Genomic DNA, 21324 nt, shown 5'->3' with positions numbered 1-21324 from the left:
TCCAATCTTCACTGCCACTCTTTGAAGTAGGATGTTACCTTCTCAGTGTTACTGTCTCAGGGGAGGAGACTAAGGCTTCGGAGAGGTTGTTAACAGACCCCAGGTCACTGTGAGGCAGAACAGTGGCTCCCCAGAGATGTCCACATTCTAATCCCGGGACCTCTGAGTATGTTACATTGCATGACAAGAGGAAATGGAGGTTGCGTGTGGATTTAAGCTGCTAATCAGCTGACATTGAGAAAGAGAGGTTATCCTGGAGTATCTGAGTGGGCCCAAGATAATCAGAACAGTTCTTAAAAGTGGAATTGAGAGGCAAAGAACAGTGTCAGAGTGATCCAGTGAGAGGACTTGTCTGGCCATTGCCGGTTTTGAAGAGGGAAGGGGCCACAAGCCAAGGAATGCAGGTAGCCTCTGAAAGGTAGGAAAGGCACGGAGGTGGATTCTCCCCTGCAGCCTCTGGAGGGAGCAGTCCCTGCTGACACCTTGATTTTAGCCCAATGAGGCCCGTTTTGGACTTCGACCTCCAAACTGTAAGATATTTTTTAAAGCTACTAAATTAGTGGGTAATTTTTTACAGCAGAAACAGCGACTTAATGTAGTCCTGTCCAGTAAGTGAGGAGTGCCGCAGGAACTGAGCCCACACATCACTCCATCTGCCTCTGCGCTCCTGGGATGAGGCCGGCCGCCCAGGATGGCGATTCCTACCTCCAAGGCTTTGCTCATGATCCGCTTAAAATGCGGTGCCTCGCTCTGGTTAGTGTCTGCCTTCCTGATTTTTCGGGGCCTAGCTGAAGTCCTGTGGGAGTTGTAGATATTGCCCAGTCAGCGTGACATCTGGCGCTCTGTAGACATGGAGTGGAGATTTCCATCCACCAGCTCCTTTCTGGAACTCCTGTTGCACTCCTTGGCTGTGTCTCCCACTTAGCAACCAACGTTGTTTTCTGACTTTTTCCTGGACTTTAGTGGCATCTTCTTAACTTGTAGCTGGGGACTGACTCTCCTGATTAGTTATGTTAGTGGCAGGTGTCCTGTGTGACCACGACTCACCCAGTCTCCCCTTCTTACTCTTCAGGTTCCCCATCTGCAGCATAAGGGAGCTTTGCCCTAGTTGCCTCTAAAGCAAACTTCAGCTTGAAAATGCTCTGGCCTGTGGCCTGTTTTTTTTTTTTAGATCTGGCAGCTAAGAATTGTTTTTGTTTTTGTAAAGCATGATTAAAAAAAAAAATATATATATATATATATATATATATGACACCAATGCTAGACCCTAAGTGCAGCATAAGAGGGGATGGAGGAGGAATTTCTAAGGAGATAATGTTTCTTTAGTGAAGTCTTTCCCTCCCTGAGGCTTTTTTTTAAAAAAGGAAACTTAATTGAAATACATCCAAGAGGTGTATTCAAATTGATCATTTTAATATTGTGCTTTGGCTAAGTGAGAACAGTGGTGTGAGGATGTTTATGGTCATGTTAGTGTATAGGACAGGCCTGTTTAGCTCTATAGTTCATGTTCCCCTCAAATGATGAATTTGGGATGATGTTTTTCTTTCCCTCCTTCCTAACTTACAAGTAAAAGGAAAATCACTGCTAAGAAGTTACATGTTTACTTGGAGTTCAGCAGTATCTTGGCAAGCATCAGAATATGCATACTGTGTCTGTGGTGCCCAAATGCCAGACTTTTTTCTACGTAATTGCTTTGTGTTTTACGTTAAGGATTTTGAGGGAGTTGCCGGGTGGTCTGGTGGTTAGGATTCTGTGCTTTCGTTGCTGTGGGCTGGGTTCAGTCCCTGGTTGGGGAACTGAGATCCAGTAAGCCATGCCACACAGCCAAAAAAAGAAATTGACAATATAACAAATCTCAGAGTCACATTTCTGCAGGAAAAATGCCAACCGTAGTTATAGTTCATGCACTGAAGACAAACATTTCTATACAGTTGTATTTCTTTGCAGATTTTTCTATTTTGATGAATGCGTGTAGCATTGGAAGTGCGTGAAGTCATCATCTGGTGGCTGATGCCGAGTCACTACAGTGGAAACGCTAAGTAACCTTGGAGGGGCTGTTGTTATCCCTTTTAATACAATCCTGTAGTCTTCCTTTTTTTTCCTTGTCCAAAACCTTGGAAGGAAGAGTGGGAAAGCATAAGTTAATAAAAATGTCAGAGCATAGAGTAAAATGAGAATTGTTTCTGGCATGGGAGGAACCACAATACAGATTTTGCCTTTGAGGATGTGACCACCTCCCAGAGTAAAGAATTGAGAAAAATTTTCCCAGGGAGTAAATAACTTGTTAGCCATGTAGGTTAAAACCTACGTGGCTTAACCCAGTGGTACTCAGTTTTGAAGAATATGATGGTTTATTTGTTAGCAGTGTTCTGTATCAGTATTTCTCTCGACCTGATGTTCCGTTTTGCCCTGAGATCCCTGAGAGATGAGCTCATGTAGAAGCCTCCTGGAGAGCAGATGGCCAGTCCCAAAGTGAAAATTTCCATTCAGTTCCAGCATGTCTGCTCGTTCTTTCAGTATATCCTTGGGTACCTTACTTTGTAGGACACCAAATGCTGTTTAATATAGGCCTCTGAGAGAGAATTAATTTCAGAAGCTCGGCCATTTATACCCAGAGTCACAAGGTCTAGAGCCCCACCTTTTCCTTTCTGAAGGAGAGAATGGGACACATTCTTAAAAAGAACCATTCTCTAAAATAACGATTTAGAGAGGTTTTCACGGAAAAACATCTTTGTCTTATGTGTCCTTCTCAGGTAACTGTCCATTATTAAGGCTTACTGGCTGCTGGACTTATCTGAGGCTAATCTTCCTGAATTACATGAATCTTGCTTTTTCATCATGGTCACCTTGGCATAGTTCAGTAGAACTTTTAACATGAACCACAGAGATATTTTAAAATTTTCTAGTAGGCCTTAAAATTGAAGAAGAAATAGGTGAAATCAATTGAATAATTTATATTTTATTTAACCCAATGTACCCCAATTATTAGCATTTCAACATGTAATCAGCATAAAAACTGTTGAGATATTTTACATTTTTTTAACCAAGTCTTTTATATTTAACAGCACACTTCAATTCAGATGCTAAGTGTTCATTGGAAATACTTGATCTGTGTTTAGATTTCATACAATTTACAGCTGAAAAAATGTTTTACATACCAAATAGTTTTATATTGTTTCATTTTGTGTATTTATTTTTATTGAAATATAGTTTATTTATAATATGATACTAGTTTAAAGTTACAAACTCATCTTTTGAATGTTTTCTTATAACTGAGTTGAGTATCACTTTCAAATTAGATTAAATAAAGTCAAATAGAGTAAAAAATTTAATCCCTCAGTTGCTTATATTTCAAGTGCTTGCTAGCCACATGTGGTTAGTGGCTACCACCTAGGACCATGCGCTTAGGACCTAGGCCTTATTATCCCAGTATCCTGGGAAAAAGCAATTATATCCTAAGATACTGAGTCTCCTGCAGGCACCTCCTTGAGCTAATGCTTCAGTGTCCTGGTAGTCTGTTAGTTGGTGAGTGTGAATTGTGTAGCTTTGCTTCTGGCAAGATTTTTATTACTAAATTGAAAGCAGTTAAACATCTATTAATGGAAAATCTAAAAAAAAAAAGTATAAATATAATTGAATCATTTTGCTGCACACCTGAAACTCATACTGGCTTAGAAATCAACCATACTTCAATAAAAAGGGAAACAAAAAACCTTTTGCTAACAAAAGGAACTAATTTTTGTTCTTTTCTGGAATGTTTGAGAATTTTAATATTTTGCCTCACTGAGGTCTTGCCTCAAAATGCAGTTTACCTTAATACCAAACTGAAGTTTTAATGTTAAAAATTGAATTTAAAGCCATGGTTTTAAGCAATAAAAGTAGTCTGATATTAAAACATTATGCAGTGACCAAAACCCAAAACCCTTGATGCACACCAGAAAGATCACAAGTGAGCCAGATGAGCCTGAGTGGAAACCAGATGGAATTTCAGATCTTTCCATTCTCGATGTGTCCTTGGTTGTTGCCAGGAGGTAAATGGTGAAGTGGTGTGTGGAAGGTCAATGAAAGCTCCACCCAGAGGGGTGAGGGGGGCAGGGGTAGAGCATTGTCTGAGTGACAGAAAAGAACCCTAAGCTCTTGAAAGGTAGCAAGGGGTAAACCTGCAATAAGTGCTGAAAATAGACAAGGTTTCATGGATCAAAGCAAGGCCATTTGTTTCTCAAAGCACGCAAACAGCGAAGTGCCATGATATATTCGTTCCACTCATCCCATGTCTCGTGGGGAGCCTAGTGGTGGCTGTGTGCCCAGTAGGTTGCCATGTAGCTAAGGGAGACCAGACCAAGGACTCAGCAACTTTTGTAGCAGACAACAGACAAGCCAGTCTTCTTGCTGTGGTCACCTTGATGTCTGTGTGACCAGCTACAGAAACTGCTCAGTAACTCCTGCTTTCACCGAGATGTTCTTTCAGGATGTCATTGCATGTTGCAGTCGTCTTTCTGACACCTTTCCCTGGATGGTTAATAGACTGTAGCTGGCTGGTTACCTGGCTAACAGAATTTATTAAGATTTTATTATTATTGTTATTAATTGAATAGGCTCATGTCATTGTTGGACCCACTGATGGGGGAGGGGAGAGCATGGTTCTGAATTTGTTTTTTATTACTCAGTACATTCAGAATCCTCAGTTAAAATATTGAAGCTTCATTCATTTTGGGACAAAATTATTCGTTTTATAATTGACAAAGACCCCTGTTGTGGAAAGCCCTGGAGCCCTGCCTGACAGAATGTTCTGGATATGGAGATGAGAAGTGTTATTTTCGTGTGTCATTCTTACACTGTGAACTTCGCCTGCTAATTCAAGTGCTCTTTATACACAGGAGACTGCACAGATAAACTGCTTCCAGCAAGCTTTCCACTATCTGAAGGAACTTTTAAAATGTGTGATTTTTGTAAATTTCTGTGTGAAAAATATAGTTTTGAAATTATAGTATGTTTGGGCATGTTAAAATCTGCCCCGGGCAGGCGGCTGTCCATTCTTATGAATGCAGTTAAGCTAGTTTTTGAATGGCCCCTTTCAGCTTTTGAGTCAGGCTGTCACTCCTGATTCCTCTGCTCCAGTAAATCATGTTGGTGACTTTGGCGGACTCTCAAATGAGTTTCCTACTGGCTGCTTCTCCTTCACCGCTCTCTCTATTGGTGGCGGTCTGCCAATATTGAGCCTACTACTGGATGGAGGGTGATGTGTTTGCTCCCTACCAGTGCATTTTCCCTCCTGGGTCCTGCTTTTCTTCTGGCAGCTTTGGAATCCGAACCTATATGTTATGCCTTTTTTTTTTTTTTTTTTTTTAAATTTCAAATTTGAACCAATCTTAGAGCTGCAGAGATGTTGCGCGGATGGATGGATCCGGAGTTTCCTAACGCCCTACCTTCACCCAGCTCCCCCCAGTGTTAACATGATTTAACCACTTGTGGTGGTGCTTTTGTCAAAACTAAGAAATTAACATTGGTCCAGTGTGAAGGTCTGTAAACTGCAGACCTTATTTGAGTTTTGCCATTGTTTTCAGTAACGTCTGTTTTCTGTTCCAGGGATCCTGCATTGCAGCTAATTATTTTTTCTCCTTAGTCTCCTCCTATGACAGTTCCTCACTGTTTTCTTACTCTCCATGACATGGACACTTTTGAAAAATACTGGCTGTTTATTTTGTTGTTCAGATTGTTCCGGCTTTGGCCATTAGCGTCTCGGGTTGGTGCCTGTGTCCCTTGAACAAATTCTCCTCTTTTTATGAGCACTTCTTTCCTGACTCAACAAGATGTTTCAGGCTCATCTTGTACTGCCTTTGCCCCAGCTCTGGGATCAGCTTCTTTTCCAAGAAGCCCCGGCTTCTTTTTATTGGAGAATGACATTTAGAAACCCAGATCTGGGGCTTCTTGGTATTCAGTGTCATTACTCCTAGGCCCTTTCAGCAGGTAGAGAGCTCAGACATATATGTGTTTATTCGTACGCGCATGCATGCCTCTGTTATATCTATTATCTGTGTCTTAAGTCATAAGTTTATACTAAAAGTTGTAAGTTTATTCTCATTTCCTCTGATTCCAGTCTAACACTGCAGAGTTTACTTTAACTTTCCTCTCTTCATATGTAACTTCTTTGTCCTTCCCTGAGAAGCCTGGCTTTCGCTGTCTTGACAGTATCCAGTCAGGATACTGTTTGCAGCTCTTCTCTGGTTCAGTTCTTTGTCCTCGCCCCCCACCACCCCCTCACTGAGGTGCGTGGTGTTTGCAGCGCCGTCAGGTTTATCTGTTAGTGCTTGTGTTCCACGTTGGATCGCCACACAGTGGCTGGTGTAATGAGTCTAGGTTTTGATTGTGAAGGCTGCGAAACTTTGCTGTGGTTCTAAGTTTGGTGCTGAGAGGAAGGTTAGACTGCCCCACTCCCATTCTCTGGCTCCCATTGCCCACCCCGCCCCACCCTTTGCCATCCACCCTATATATAAGGCTTTCCCGTCATTTTGGGCTTATTCTTCTTGTGTTTCTTTGGTTCAATGCCATTTTCAGCCCCTCAGGTTTGTGTTAGATTGTCCAGCCTGGTGTGAGGGACACGGTCACTCTCGCCTCAGCCTCAGTAGTCACTCCTCCTCTGAGGAAGAGGCCACCCCTGCTGGAAGGTGGGCTTGTGTGAGTAAGTTAGAAGTTTCCTGTGTTTACTTAGATATCACTTGGTAACATTTAAAGTTTTTTTTTTTTTTTTTTGCTCTGTAAGCAATGATGCAGTGAACATCTCTGTGCACAGGACACTTTAAAGTGATTTTGACTTATTTTCATAAGATAGAGTCAGAGCTTCCCAGGTGGCGCAGTGGTAAAGAATCCACCTGCCAATGCAAGAGACACGAGAGACCCAGGTTCGATTCTTGGGTCAGGAAGATCACCTGGAGAAGGAAATAGCAACCCACTCCAGTATTCTTGCCTGGAAAATTCCATGGACAGAGGAGCCTGGCAGACTGCAGTCCATGGGGTCACAAAGAGTCAGACATGACTGAACGACTGAGTGTAGCACACAATGTTTGACTGATATTTTACTTAACATCTGCTAGTAAAGCAGAAAGGGGGTAGGAAAAAGTGTACCTTTTCCTACATCGTTTCATGCACCCTCTTTTAATACTACATATTTCAGTCAACTTTTAATCACACAAATATTACATTAAATATACTCTTTGGGGGGAAAAAGAAAGCTTCACACATAAGGATCAAGTCCCCTTTGATCTCCAACCCCCAACACAAAAACAGTTTTTATTATCCTTTCAGATTCTGTATACATTTGTAACCATATGTGCCTGTAGGAGAAAACATACTTTATAAGTGTGAGGGATTTTTCCACATAAAAGGTACACTGTGTCTTGACTTTTTTACTCACATGTGTCTTAGAAAATCTATTCAGGCTGTATAGATTGCCCTGCCCCACTGTTTTCAACATCTGCAGGCAATTCCTTGGGTATTACTTTGGTGACTGCCCTTGGGTATAACACTCAGGGCTCGCGTGTAGGCACGAAGAAGTGGATCGGGGGCTGCGGGCCGTGTCCGGGCTCCATCGTGGACAGCACAGCAGATTGCTCTCCCAGGTGGCTGCCAGTCTGCCTTTTCCACCAGCTTTGCAGCAGAGCACTCATTTCTTTACTGGTCATCAGTATCTGGTACTTCCTCTGTCTCAGATCTGGGACGTTTTGAAGGTGAAAAGTGGCAATTGTGTTTTCATTTGCTTTCCTCTGAAATAGGTTAAGTGCAGTTAGCCACTTACATTTCCTTTTCTGTGATTTGCCCATTTGTACCTGTTTTATTTTTCTTCCTAATTCATATGAATTCCTTGTATATGCTAGATTGATTCGTGTAACTAACATTTATTGCTCAAGAGATCAATGCACATATGCCCAGATGCTGCTGTAGATGCTGGGGTAAACAGCAATAAACAAGGTTTTAAGAGGAAGTTGGACCAAAGAAAATCTAAATAAATCAGTAGGATTATGTAAATGTTAGTAAGTGCTATTAAAAGCTTAGAGTAATGGTAAAGAGAAGGCTTGAGTCAGGCGGGAGCCTTGGTGTCCCCTTACAGACCATCCTCTCAAGTGTTTTTGCCTGGAAGCAGGTGGTCAAGGAAGCCTCCTCAGAGAAGGTGGGGTGGGAGCCGAGATCTGAATGTTGAGAAGGAACTGGCATGGAAGTGTCCAGACAGAGAGAATAGCATGTGCCTGGGCTCTCAGTGAGGCTCGTGAGTAGGGGAACAGGGGCTGAAACAGCGCAGGTCCTAGTCAGAGGCAGGTACTCTGGAGGAGACGTGTGATCTGTTTTAGGAGGTGGCTTCTTCAGCTCCTCCTTGCCTGTCCAGGCTAGGTGGCCAAAAAGAGCTTTGCTCTGGGGAAATTTGTGTGTCAAGATTTGATCACTGGGTTTTGTGGTTGTTTTAAGGCATAGGCTTTTTCTTTTTAATAAAGGAAAATTTTCTGTTTCAGATTACCTAGGAACAGTACGATTTGGGGTTATCACAAATAAGCATCTTGCGAAACTGGTATCCTTAGTACACTCTGGAAGTGTGTATTTACATAGACATTTCAACACATCACTTGTAAGTATTTTAAAATCACGTTTCTATTAGTGCAGTGGTTCTTAACCTTGTTTAGATCACAGGCCTCTTTGACAACTGGGTGAAATCTGTGGACGCTGTCTGTAGGAGAGTGCACATGGTTTTATATGCAAATCGAGTCCCCTCAGCCCCTTCTAGAGCCCATGCCCCAGAGCTCTCGGATTTAACAGCTAGAAGTTCTGTTTATATTCTTAGATTTTGATGCAGCCTTATTAGCTTTCCTTCTTGGATGAAATTGCAGAATTGCTGTATTGGAGAAGTATTCCTCTGGGACCATGTTGTCAAAGGTTAAGGTTCCATTGGGCGTGTTATCCTTTGTTCATCTGTTCCATTTATCAAGAGTAGTCACGTGACATGCTTTTCTCCTTTAGCTGATGAGATGGACTTGGAAGTTCTTGTCAAGTCACAGTGAGACGCTGGTGGCTCCCTGCCCCAAGCGCCACGGTTTTCCAGCGTTGCCTTTGTTCCCTGACTTGGTTGCTCGTTGGTGGCCTGGCCCCAGCTTCGCTGTTTCTGAGCTGCTGACCTGCGTTGTGCCTGGTTCTGTGCTTCTGCTCTGATACTGCTCCCTGCTCAGGCCCCGCGCTGAGTTTATTTTCCTCAGCGTCCTCTCTCCGACTCCATTGACGGCGGCAGTGACTTACGGGTCGGGTGAGGGCCCGAACCCCGATACCCAGGGTGCCCAGCCTTTAAACCCACGCTCCCGGCTCAGTGTGCAAGGCTCTGCCTGTGGAGGGACTGCTAGGGGCGCCCCCCGCGGCTGTCTCCCTGAGCTTCTGCCTTTCTCTAGTAACCCAGATGGCTTTACTTCTTGCAGTTTATACTCCCAAAGTCAAATACATTCCATGTTTTCCAGATAGAAATGTTCATGAAGACAATTAACATTTTTTTCCACCTCCCACCATCCTGCTCTGGGAATCAAAATCTGACGGTTTCTCCTGCTGCCCGCCCATTCTCCTTGTGCCTCTGTCTTAAGTTTCTTTGGACCTCATCTGCTTCTGCTGTCTATCATTTTCCTTCATCCTTCTTTTGTAACATGCTTTACAAGCAACGTATATCATGTTAATGTATAGTAACTGGTACTGAGAAAGAAATTTAAAATAGATGGTGAAAAGAAGGTAGGACTATGAGAAAGATACTGAAAAACATACTGAATTCATGGTGTCAATTCCATAGTTTTTAAGAGTGGCTCATTGATAGAGCAGAATTCCTTTCAGCAAATGAAATATTAATGGGTTACCAGTATTTTTTTTTTAAAGTAAAAGCAGTGGACATCTTGTTATAAGTCAATTTAAACCTCTATTTGGGAAAGTATAAAATATCTCATTTTCTGGAACTCTCCAAGCATTTTGGGGGGAGTTTTGTTTGAAACCCTGTAATTTATATAATTGGAATTTCAAAAATAATTTTATGTTGACATACTTTGTTAGAGAAAAACAAAGCAAAAAAAATCTAGGCATATCTCTCCTTAACTCTGTACACACAAAGTATGATCCGTGGCCTTGTATACAAGTTCTAGGTCACTCAGGGTTTCATGCAAATATTTCTTGAGTTCCTGCTCTGTGCCAGGTATTCTAGTCCCTGGGGCGGAGGATGGGGGTGGGGAGACAGGTGAGCAAGGCAGATACAAACTTCTGCCCTAACAGAAAGTTCCCAGGGACAAGGGAAACATGATTTTCCCAAGGGTAAAATGACCCCCTCGTTGGTGGCCTGGCCCCAGCCATTTCTCTTTCCTTAGCAATCGCTTTAGGCAGGAAGGTAGAGGCCACTGTTACCAGCAGCAGGCTGGGAAACTTGCTGATAGACAGCCAAATTCATCTTTTCTGCCTAAAGGGGAGAAGATGAATCACATGATCTGAAAGTCACCTCTCACAGCAGCTTCTGCTTTCCAAGCCGCTTGTGGGAAGCGCCCTGTCTGGAGGGGCAGAGGCAGAGTGTAGCCGCCCAGGCCGCTCCAAGCCTCGTTTTCCTCACCTGTGAAGAGAGGGCTGAGGCCGGGCAGGGGTGGTGCTGCGATCCCGCCTTGCCTCTCATGTCTGTGCGTTTTTCCTTCCCAGGTCTTTCCCAGGGAGGTCATCAACTACACCGCGGAGAACATCTATAAGTGGGCCTTAGAAAACAGAGAGACGCTCCTCCGATGGCTGCGGCCGCATGGCGGCAAGAGTCTCCTGCTGAACAACGAGCTGAAGAAAGGACCAGCACTTTTTGTATTCATACCTTTTAATCCCTTAGCCGAGAGTCACCCTTTGATAGATGAGGTAAGAGCCACAGTGGGAAGAGGCGTCTCAGAAGCAACAGGCCAACCTCACTGACTTAGATTCTTCTCTTGTTCCACGATCAGAGTGGTTTCCCTTACTCGCTAAGTGGCTGCTGCGTTCCGTGGTGTCACTCCTTCCTGTAAGTGGGCAGGAGAGCCTGTGCCTTCTTGGTGGGGACCCACCATGGCCTCTCCGGCCACATTACTGACAGTGTCTCAGGTCTGGGTGAGGCAGAGCAGACGGGGCGGTCAAACCAGGCCTCTTTGGAGATGGGCCAGGTTCCCTCTTCCTGCGGCAACTGATACTCTGGAGAGGTGTGGAGAGAGTGGACAGCATAGGCGGGGTTTACTGTGGCCTTGGGGGTGCTGTCATCGCAGGCATTTGGCCAGACTGGTGGCCCCGACCACGCTCAGTCCAGCAGTGGCAGGGTGACCTTGGGATCCCGTGTTTTCCTAACCCTTCTGTGGCTCACAGAGCTGATCGTCATCAGAAGTCAGCCCATCCCGCCTGCCTCTTCTGCGTGCGTTGCCTGTCTCTGGGTGTGAGTTTATTTTATGTATGGATCGTTTGAAGGCACTTAGAGAGAGCAATAAAAATCAGCAGAGAGCGCCTGGGATTGCTCAGTTGGGTTTATTGGGGGTTTAATTTTTTCCTTCCCTCCAGGATCCCTTAATTGGCCAAAACCAATTTCAGAAAGTCCGTGAGCCACTGACCAGGCTCACCAGATGCTGCTTCTCCGGGGCCCTCTCAGGAGCCTTCCTGAGGGAATGGGGAGGCAGGACCCTCGCCAGGCCAGGGCCCTCCCGCGGCTACTCTGGACCCTCTTTGCTGACGTGATTCATCACCGCTGGGGGCCTCTGAGTGGGCGCTGCTCCTGTGGTTTAGAGGAGGGAAGAAGAGGAAGTGAGATGGCTCTGTCGATTCTGATTAGAGAGGACTTGAAGTAATGACTTCATTTCTTTGGAAAATCTTCACTACACAGTTATTTTATGAACTAAGGCACTCTGACTTTACTAAGATGCTCTAGTATTAAGAGTATTTAAAGTTGTTTGTAGTAAATGTGGGGTTTTCAACCAGCCATCCCCTGGTACCCATGGAGGTTTGGTTGCAGGACCCCCGTATACCCCAAACTCCAAACATGCTCAAGTTCTGTATTGTAAAATGGCATAGCATTTACATATAACCTATGCATGTCCTCCTGTGTATTTTAAATCACCTCTAAGGTTACTTACGATACCTAATACTGTATAAGTGACTGTTAGTTGCTCAGTCATGTCTGACTCTTTATGATCCTTTGGACCATAGTCTGGAAGGCTTTCCTGGGGATTTCTCGGGTAAGAATACTGGAGTGGGTTGCCATGCCTTCCTCCAGGGATCTTTCCGACCCAGGGCTCGAGCCCCCATCTTGTCCGTCTCTATGTAAATAGTTGCCTAAGTGCAGGAAACTCAAACTTTGTTTTCTGGAATTTTTTCCCCCCAATATTTTTGATCCATGTTGTTTGAATTGCAGATACAGGATATGAAGGGCTAACTGTACTTGAATTTTTGTGGGTTTGGTGGGGGCCTGGGGGTGGTGATCTGTTATGTCTTTGAATATAAAGTAGTACCAAGATGAGGCAAGAGGGCAGCTGGGCACTTTATTAATCACATAGGCTTGAACTTTTCAGTATAATGTGCTGTTGGAGCCTTACCCTTTAAGAAGGACTGAGATGTTCTTGTGTGTACATGTGTGTGTGTGGGGGGGGACCAAAACACTGGTTTTATCATTTAAAGTAACCTTTTTTATGCCCAAGAACTATTCGAATAATTTGTTTTTCTGTACAAACACATGTGTCTTAAATTAACTCTGTCCATAAGTATCATGTGTTATAAAATATGGGTTTTCTTTTAAATTGGAAAAGCACGTACTAAATGGTTTTTACACACACACGCACACACATGCACCCTGTTTAATGAAACAAAATCCTGAGTGACTTAACACCCTTTAACTAACCATGGCGGGATTTGACTTAAGTTAGTACAGTTCTGTTTTAGGGAGTATGAGTGCCTCTGGATTAGAATGTCTTGCTCATCTTTTGCATTAAACTGGGGCGGTGTTGGGTGGTGAAAGGTCCTGAGTTTGGAAACGGAAGAGTCCTGGAATGAAACTTGAATCTAAATGGCTAACACTGATCTCAGGGTAAAGCGGATCATCTCACCAAGAAGCGGGAGTGTGTACATTCCCCTGAGATGCCCTCTGTTCACCAGGTGTTTATCGAGCCTTTGTTACGAGCCTGGCTCTGGGCGAGGCTCGGGGGACAGCAGGATAAATCAAGCCCAGTCCTGCCCATGAGGACCCCTGAGCCTGTGGGGAAGAGCGGTGTCTCGACAGACGGTTGTGAGGCTCTCTGGGAAAGGCTTCTAGGACTAGAAAGATGCGGAACCTGCCTCTCCCCAGGTTGGGGTGGGGTCGCCTCCACTGGTGTAGGGTCTTGGGGAGAGTGTTGTGGCTTGTCAGGTAGAGGAGGCCCTGACCAACTGGAAAGGCAGACTCGGGCCAGACTGTATTTGGTTTTACCCTCCAGAAGGGAAGCCACTGAATGTCGTTTGGCAGAGGAGCCTCATGCTCCTCTGAAATAAGATAAAAATAAGGGGTGGCAGTGTGGAGGCTCAGTGGGCGGGGGGAGAGAATGGCGGTCTGTGAGGAGTGAGGCCGAGTCGAGGCAGTGGCCCGGAGGACGCAAAAGAGACGCTGCCCAAGTCAGTGCTGGCCGGACTGGAGGCATGGGTGACGCGGGGAGAAACTGAGGGCTGGCTGATGTTTCTGCTTTGATGGTGCCGTTTTCCAGAGAGGGTGGTGCAGGAGCAGGAAGGCAAAATGGAGGAGTATGGTTTGGAACAGGTTGAATTCGTGGGCTCCTCGAGTGCATGAATTTATTTGGAAACATAGATGCCGTGAAATAGTTGATCTACTTGTTAGGTGCTTGGCGAGTTTTTTAGGCTAGACTGTTATATTTAAGAGGAAGAATGAAGCCCTCCTCTGGAGGAGTTTCAGGATATAAAGGAAGGTGACTCAGCTGGGGGCTGAGACTTAGATGCTGTTCCTGGTTCTTCGACGACCCAGACATGTGTTGTGGGGCAAGCGGCTTCACCTCATCATGTGATAGGCTGAGACGTCTCCCTCTAAGACCCCTTCTGTCTCCAAACAGGTGGTTCGGTGTCATGATCTGAAATGTGACCCAGACCTCTCTATTAATAGCTCTAGGTGTGACAGCTTCCTGTTTATTGCTGTTTCCGGCCAGGGCTCTTCCTTCTGAATCAGACAGGATGCTCATCAGGCCTGTGAGCCCCGGGGTCAGTTCCTTGGTCCCCTGCCCCACCCCATGCCTCTCACGCACTCCGCCCTGTGTTTCAGATCACCGAAGTGGCCTTGGAGTACAACAACTGTCATGGGGACCAGGTGGTGGAGCGGCTCCTCCAGCACCTGCGACGAGTGGACACCCCGGTGTTCAAGTCCCTGGCACCTGAGCCCCCAGCCCGGCTCCCGGACCCGCCGCTGATAACGGCGTCACCCTGCTGCAACACGGTGGTGCTGCCGCGGTGGCACTCCATCTCCAGAACCCACAATGTGTGTGAGCTGTGTGTCAACCAGACGGCCGGCAGCCTCAGGCCGAGCTCGGTCACCGTGCCCCAGTGCAGCTTCTTCGAGATGGCAGCAGCTCTGGATTCTTTCTACCTCAAGGAGCAAACCTTTTATCATGTGGCATCAGGCAGCATAGAATGCAGCAATTTTCTAAGTTTCTACAGCCCTTTCAGCTACTACACCGCATGTTGCAGGACCATAAACAGGGGCGTAGCAGGCTTCATTGATTCGGAACAAGGTGTCTTTGAAACCCCGCCCATTGCATTTTCTTCCCTGGAGAAGAAGTGCGAGGTTGACAGCCTGGGCTCTGTTCCTCACATTGAGGAGAACAGGTATCTCTTTCCTGAGCTGGAGGCAAACAGCTCGAGCTTCACAGGCCTGAGCTGCAGAACCAACAAGACCCTAAACATCTACCTTCTGGACTCCAATCTGTTCTGGTTGTACGCGGAGCGGCTGGGTGCTCCGAGCGCTGCTCGGGTGAAGGAGTTTGCCGCAATCGTTGACGTGAAGGAAGAGTCTCACTATATCTTGGATCCAAAACAGGCTCTTATGAAGTTCACCCTAGGTACCGTGGGCCGTTTCCTTCCCCAAGCCTAACACTTTGCTTAACTTTCCATAGGGGACTGTTATTTAGGGATCTCATGACGGTTGGCTCTTACTAGCTCATTTTAAATCTTCACACTGCAGTTGTAATTTTAAAAGAAGCTAATTTTGTCTGTTAAATGAAACAGAAACTTCCTAACTCTGAATTCTGGACAAGTTGGTCACTTAGCCCTTGGGGGCTAAGAGTCCAGCATCCCAGATTGGCAGTGCCTGCCACATTTCCAAGGTGGGAACCTGGCCACAGTGACGGGCAGGGTGGTGGCGAGTGGGTCTTATGGTAACTCCCCCGGGGGTGATGAACAGCCCTGCCGGGGGCTTCACAGAAAGCAGCGGAATGACAGAACTGCCTGGCCCCCTTCTGTGTTGCAGGTTTAACTACATATCAGGGCCCCCAGACCTAATTTGTTCTGCTGCTCTTTTTTAGCAAGTTGAGGAATACTGCTATGACCTTGGGTGCCTAGATGGTAACAAGCAAGTGTCAAGTGCAATAAACAAGTGTCAGATTGCAAACCAGCAAGACCCACTTTGGGGGCGGGGTTGGGAAGGGGTAAATCACTGTTCTGGGAAAGCCCCGCGAGCTTGCCCTTAGAGCCTGGCAGCGGCAGTGACCCAGCCCAAACGTCCTGTTCCCAGGGCTTCGCTGACATCCTTGATGTGCAGACAAGGAAGTGCGAATTCAAAAGCTGTGTTAGTTCAGCCTCGGTGGAACCATGGGGGAAAGTCGGCGTTTGCCAAGTGGAGACAGGAGGAATGTGGTGGGGAGGGCCACCTTTCATTTTCAAGTTTTGGAGAGCATGAAAGTAACAGTAAACTCAAAACCCCTAAATATTAGTCACTTTAAGTGCTGTCTTTTAAGTCCAGATGAAGCTTATTTCCTACATTAGACACGTTTGAAAAGACTTATGTAAATGGTGATTTATTTTTCCTACATCAAATTATATTCTAAAACATGAAGCCTCCTGAGTGTGTAGAGAAACCCCGTGAATAGTCACTTAATGAAGTGCGTCCACTTTTGATATCACACCTTGCTCCTCATTCATGTTGCCTGAAGTTACCTTTTGGTGTACTGAGTTTTCTTAAAATGAAGCAAGCCTGTATTTTTAAAGTAAGCGTTGATTGGATTTTCCTGCCTCATGTGCTGATATTCAAGCATCCAGTGAGCTCGTGATGGGTGCACGCTGAATTAAGGGTGATCTAAAAGAAGCCGTCTTCTGATTTCTTTTCATCTTCTATATCTACTCTGAAACATCTAGTTCTGTTGTTCTCTGTCCTGTGCTTGGTGACAAAATTTGTCAAAGTCTTCATACAGAAACATCCAACGTGTTGTTTTGGAGAGGTGACTCTCAAGTCAGCCGTCTCTGGGGCAGTTTCAGAATTCAGCCCTCATTCAAATTAGTGAACAGTTCTGGGTTTTATGTTTCAAAAAACCATCTAAGTGTCATTCAGATGTTGATGACTGATTCTCTTTAGTATTCACTCAGCCTTCTTCCCTTCCTCCTTCCTCCCTGGAACCTGCCATTGTTCACTAGGACCTCAGAATGGAGAGAGAAGGAAAAAAAAAGAAATGAAACTCAGATTAGTGCTGCTTCAGATGAAACAAAGGAATCTGAAGACATAGTCGTCAGTGGGGAGGGTAAAAATGTTGGTTCAAGTTAGGGTTTTGGATTATTTATGGGCCTTATTTATGCTGTTTTCCCACTAAATATAGTTGTTTATTTCTCTTAACCTTTTAATTAAAGAAGAAACTTGAGGAACTTTAGTAAAGGAAACACAGACCATAGCTCCTCACCCTCAGATGAATGAGTGAACACCTCCCACATTACAGTAGCTCGTGCAGTCACTGCATCGGTAGTTAGGCTTAAAGGTCTTGGTATTGTAGGTTGAAATCTCAATGGTGACTTGTTGATGACTTACCCAGTCTCTGGTGTCTTGTGGACCAGTGTTAGAAAAAAAGAGCGTCGGATTCCTAGCCCACGCACAGTAGACCATGAAACTCTTGTTAGCTAAAGTGCTGTCTGCTGAGTTACTACAGCCAATACAAACCCCCTGTCCCCTCCTGTGTGGATTTGTTCAGAGTTCTGCCTGTACATAAAGTGTTAAAAATGTGGGCCTGTGAAGCCAGCCCACTTTTTAAAGTGTAGAGTTTAAAGTGGGCCAGCTACTCTCCTTATACCAAGAGAAGAGCTGATCTCATTTTCTCTTTATTTTTAGAGTCTTTCATTCAAAACTTCAGCGTTCTCTACAGTCCTCTGAAAAGGCATCTTATTGGAAGTGACTCTACCCAGTTCACTTCTCAGCGTTTAATCACTGAAGTGACGACTGATACCTTCTGGGAAGTAGTCCTTCAGAAACAGGTATGGAATCGAGCGAGGCAGAAATCAAGCCATCTGTCCCTATTAAAATAATTTCCAAAGCTGCAATCATGGGTGGAGCAGTTGGTGCTGACGTACAAAAGACTGACCACATGACAGCCTTATTGCAGAACATGCGTGAATTACATGGTGCTTTTGTGATTGCAAAGCATCCTTAAAAAGCACATAACTGAAAACACCAAAAGACCAGGAACTTCCCTGGTGGTCCAGTGGCTAAGACTCTGAGTTCCCAGTGCAGTGGGCCTGGGTTCCATCCCTCATCAGGGACCTGGATCCTGTATGTCACAACTGAGAGACCCAGGGAAGCCAAGTAAGTAAATATTTTTTAAAAATACCCAGAGATCAAGGTTTCACTGTACTTTGTGCATGAGCAGCATTTATGGAATGCCTGCCGGGCTCTAAGGACAGTGAGGACCCCAGAAGCGCAGTAACAGCCAACTTCTTCCCACAGGACGTGCTGCTACTTTACTACGCACAGTGGTGCGGCTTCTGTCCAGCCCTCAATCACGTCTTCATCCAGCTAGCTCGGCTCCTGCCCTCAGACACGTTCACTGTGGCGAGGTAAGGAAGCCCATGCTGCTGCACGCTGGGCTGGGTGCCTGTCATTACTCTTCCTTCCAGCTTAGCCACGTGGCTTGCAAGGGTCTGCCAGTTTTCTGTGGACTTGGGTAAGACAGGGTTGATTGTCAGCGGGAAGCTGTGAGCAAAACCTCATTGGCGCCAGAGTCTTCCTGGTGAATACTGAGTGTTCCTTGCATAATGTTGAGTGTGTTCTGCCCTGATCAAGTTCATCAGAGCACGAGGGTGTTTCTGTGGGAGCAGTGCTGACCTGTTTGCTTAGACAGCCCCCCAAGTAGCCAGCTTTCTGGAATATACATCACTGGGGCCTTGGCCCAGCAAAAGGGGGCCAGTCTCTGACATACTGTCAACCAGCCCTGGGACCTGGAGTGAATCTCTCCACCAGGCCTTGTTTCCCTCCTTATTCCTAAAAGGAAAAGGAAAGATTGGCTAATACCCACGTGGTATTCTAGTTGTGTGATTCCGTGGCACTGTATGTAGGATCTTCACGAAACAAGTGAATTTTATTTTATTTATTTATTTATTTATTTTTTAACAAGTGAATTTTAAATCACTGTTTTGTAAAAAACAATGCTCAAAGAGTTTTTGGATAAGGTAGGCAGTTGGGAGGGAAAATTATTTAAATTTAAGCTATATCGTCTTTCTCCCTCCTCCCCAAGAAAACCCCTTCAGATAGGTAGAATTAAATATAAAAGATCAAATCAGAGAAAATGACAGAAAATAGAATATTGGATTTGCTGGTTGCTTTGAGAGGTGGAAACTTGCCAAATAGTGAAAGAAAGATGAACAGATTTCACTAGGAAAATGTGCAACGAAAATACAGAAGACCGACTTACAAAAGGACAAGAGCTGTATTTTCCAGCATGTATGTCTTTCCTTTTGTGTATGCTGTAAATAATGATTTAGAGCCACACTAGAGGAGTTACTGTGCTGTGAAACTTTTATATAGACACGTTATCTGACGTAATCCTTAGGACAGTCAGTGGAACAGGTGTGATCACCACTCTCTTTTTACTGAGGATGAATCTGAGACACAGAAATATCAGGCAGGTTGCCCAGAGTCAAGCGACCTGTAAATAAGGGATCAGGATTCAGAATCAGGCCTTCATACTCCAGACCCTGAGAAATTAAAGTGGTTTAAGAGACCTGCTGAGAGCAAACTGTGGTTTGTATGTATAGTGGAATATTATTCAGCCTTAAAATTTTTAGGAAGGACGTTCTGTAACATGGCTGCACCTCGAGGATGTCCATGCTAAGTGAAAGGAGACACAGAAGGACAGACAGTGTGCGGTTTCCCTTGCACCAGGCCCCTAGAGTAGTCGGAGTCAGAGAGGTAGAAAGCAGAATGGTGGTTGCCGAGGGGTGCAGGGAGGACGGGAGTGGTTGTCGAGTGGGGTCAGTTCCTGTTTTGCAGGATGAAAGAGCTTGAGACAGGTGGTGGTAATGGTTACACAGCGTTATGAAAGCACTGTGCACTTAGAAATGGTTACGATGGTACATTTTGTGTTATGTATGTTTTACCACAGAGGAAGTGGGGGATGGAGGGAGAAACAGCTGAGAAGGAGTGCAGTGTGAAAGAAAGGTCACAAAACAGACTTTCCACCTAACAGGAGAGAGTGAATAAACAAGTAGGGAAATGATAATCTAGTAAATGTAAATTTAAACAATAACAAAATGTCATTTATATTTATTAATGAATGCTCTTGAGTGGTAGAATCTTTTTTTGTTTGTCTTTGTTTTGGCCACGTCATGTGGCTTTCAGGTCCCGGACCAGGGATCAAACCCAGTCCCCCGGGCAGTGAAAGCAGAGTCCTAACCACTGGACCGCCAGGGAATTCCCATTGGTAGGATCTTGTGTTGATAAAATCAAATGAAATTGGCACAGTCAGATGTAGCTAATAGAGAAAGTAAATTGGCATAAGCTTTTTGGAAAACATTTTAGCACCATTTGTAAGAAGTCACAAAAATGGTTATGTACTTTTGACCCAGTTAGTTTCACTTTGGGGAATTAAGGAAATGGGACTCCCAGAGAAGCGTGTGCTCATCATTGCAGTGTTATTTATATCTGACAGGAGAAAAATGGTTACATAAATTATGGTTGAGCATTTGATGGGATTTTTACCTCTTCATTAGAACAATGCTTTTCATACAGTTAATTTTGAAAAGAATAGTATATGAAATACGACTGCTGGTCTTCAGAGTATGTAGGCATAGACACCAGAACTTGAATGGGAATGGCAGAAAGGAGGTCCTGATAAGCCCAGTGGGATTCTGAGGGGATGTTTACAAATATATTTTTTGATTTTACAGTTTAGTTTTTCGTCGAAGTAAAAAATCAGGAGAAAAAGCGTTTGATTATAAACCACTTGCTTAAAAAAAAGGACTGATGGTCTCTGTAGCCTTTCACAGGGGGAGGCGGGAGGGCTGTTTTGTTAGTGAAGCTATTTAAAACCGTTATGATTTGGTTATGTCATTTTTTTTTAAGTGAATTTCATCCTTCTGGACAAATGCATGGCACTGATTTCTCTCGCTCCTAATTACACATTCTGAAAATTTCTGTCGAGTTAATGATTCAGAACATTTCCATCTTTTGTACGTACTGTTTGTGAATACTGACACCTGGCCTAGGTCCACTTCCTCCTTCTAGGATGTTCCTTTTGCTTCAGCTGAGCAGTCCTGGGGGCGAGTGGGCAGGCCCTCCTGCAGGTCCATCTCAGTGCCGGCTGAAGAGGTGCCTCCACCTAGTTCAGCAGAAAGCAAGCGCACAGGTTGGGTAATTTAGCCCAGATAGCACTTCCTGTATTAGAAAATTAATGTAAAATCTGCTAAGAAAGTACAACTTTTTTGGTCTCTGTCTAGACTTACAAAATATAGAGTGTTATCTTTCATTCCCACTTTTCTTACATTTTCAAAAGCTTGATGTATTTTGCGCAGTGATGTCCTTCTTCTGGAGCTGATTCACGGGTTACGTACTTGCCCACATTCTGTCAGTTAGGTGGATTACCTGTCAGGTGTCAGGCTTTTTTATTTTGTTTGGAATTCACTTTTACTTTCAAGACGTTATTACATTTCAGGACTTCCCTGGTGGTCCAGTGGTTTAGACTTCACCTTCCAATGCAGGGGGTGCAGGTTTGATCCTTGGTTGGGAAGCTAGGCTCCTACATGCCTCCTGGCCAAAAAACCAAAACATGAAACAGAAGCTATATTGTAACAAATTCAATAAAAGACTTAAAAATGGTCCACATCAACGAAAAAAAA

At 44.7% G+C, this 21324-nt stretch overlaps 1 protein-coding gene across 4 annotated transcripts in view; it reads left to right on the top strand.

The window, feature by feature from the left end:
• TXNDC11 (thioredoxin domain containing 11) overlaps window positions 1-21324 on the top strand; it is a 59751-nt gene that overhangs the window by 33624 nt on the left and 4803 nt on the right. For all 4 annotated transcript variants that reach the window (XM_043914331.1, XM_043914329.1, XM_043914330.1 and 1 more), the window contains 5 exons: window positions 8502-8614; window positions 10690-10890; window positions 14285-15077; window positions 17327-17469; window positions 17939-18048. In XM_043914331.1, coding sequence (XP_043770266.1) covers window positions 8502-8614; window positions 10690-10890; window positions 14285-15077; window positions 17327-17469; window positions 17939-18048 — 1360 coding nt within the window. The remainder of the gene's footprint in view (window positions 1-8501; window positions 8615-10689; window positions 10891-14284; window positions 15078-17326; window positions 17470-17938; window positions 18049-21324) is intronic.

This window comes from Cervus elaphus, chromosome 10 (genome assembly GCF_910594005.1).
Source record: "Cervus elaphus chromosome 10, mCerEla1.1, whole genome shotgun sequence".
In the NCBI taxonomy this organism is placed as follows: domain Eukaryota; kingdom Metazoa; phylum Chordata; class Mammalia; order Artiodactyla; family Cervidae; genus Cervus; species Cervus elaphus.
The sequence above is the reverse complement of the archived record's forward strand: the minus strand, read 5'-3'. Positions and strand labels throughout refer to the sequence as shown.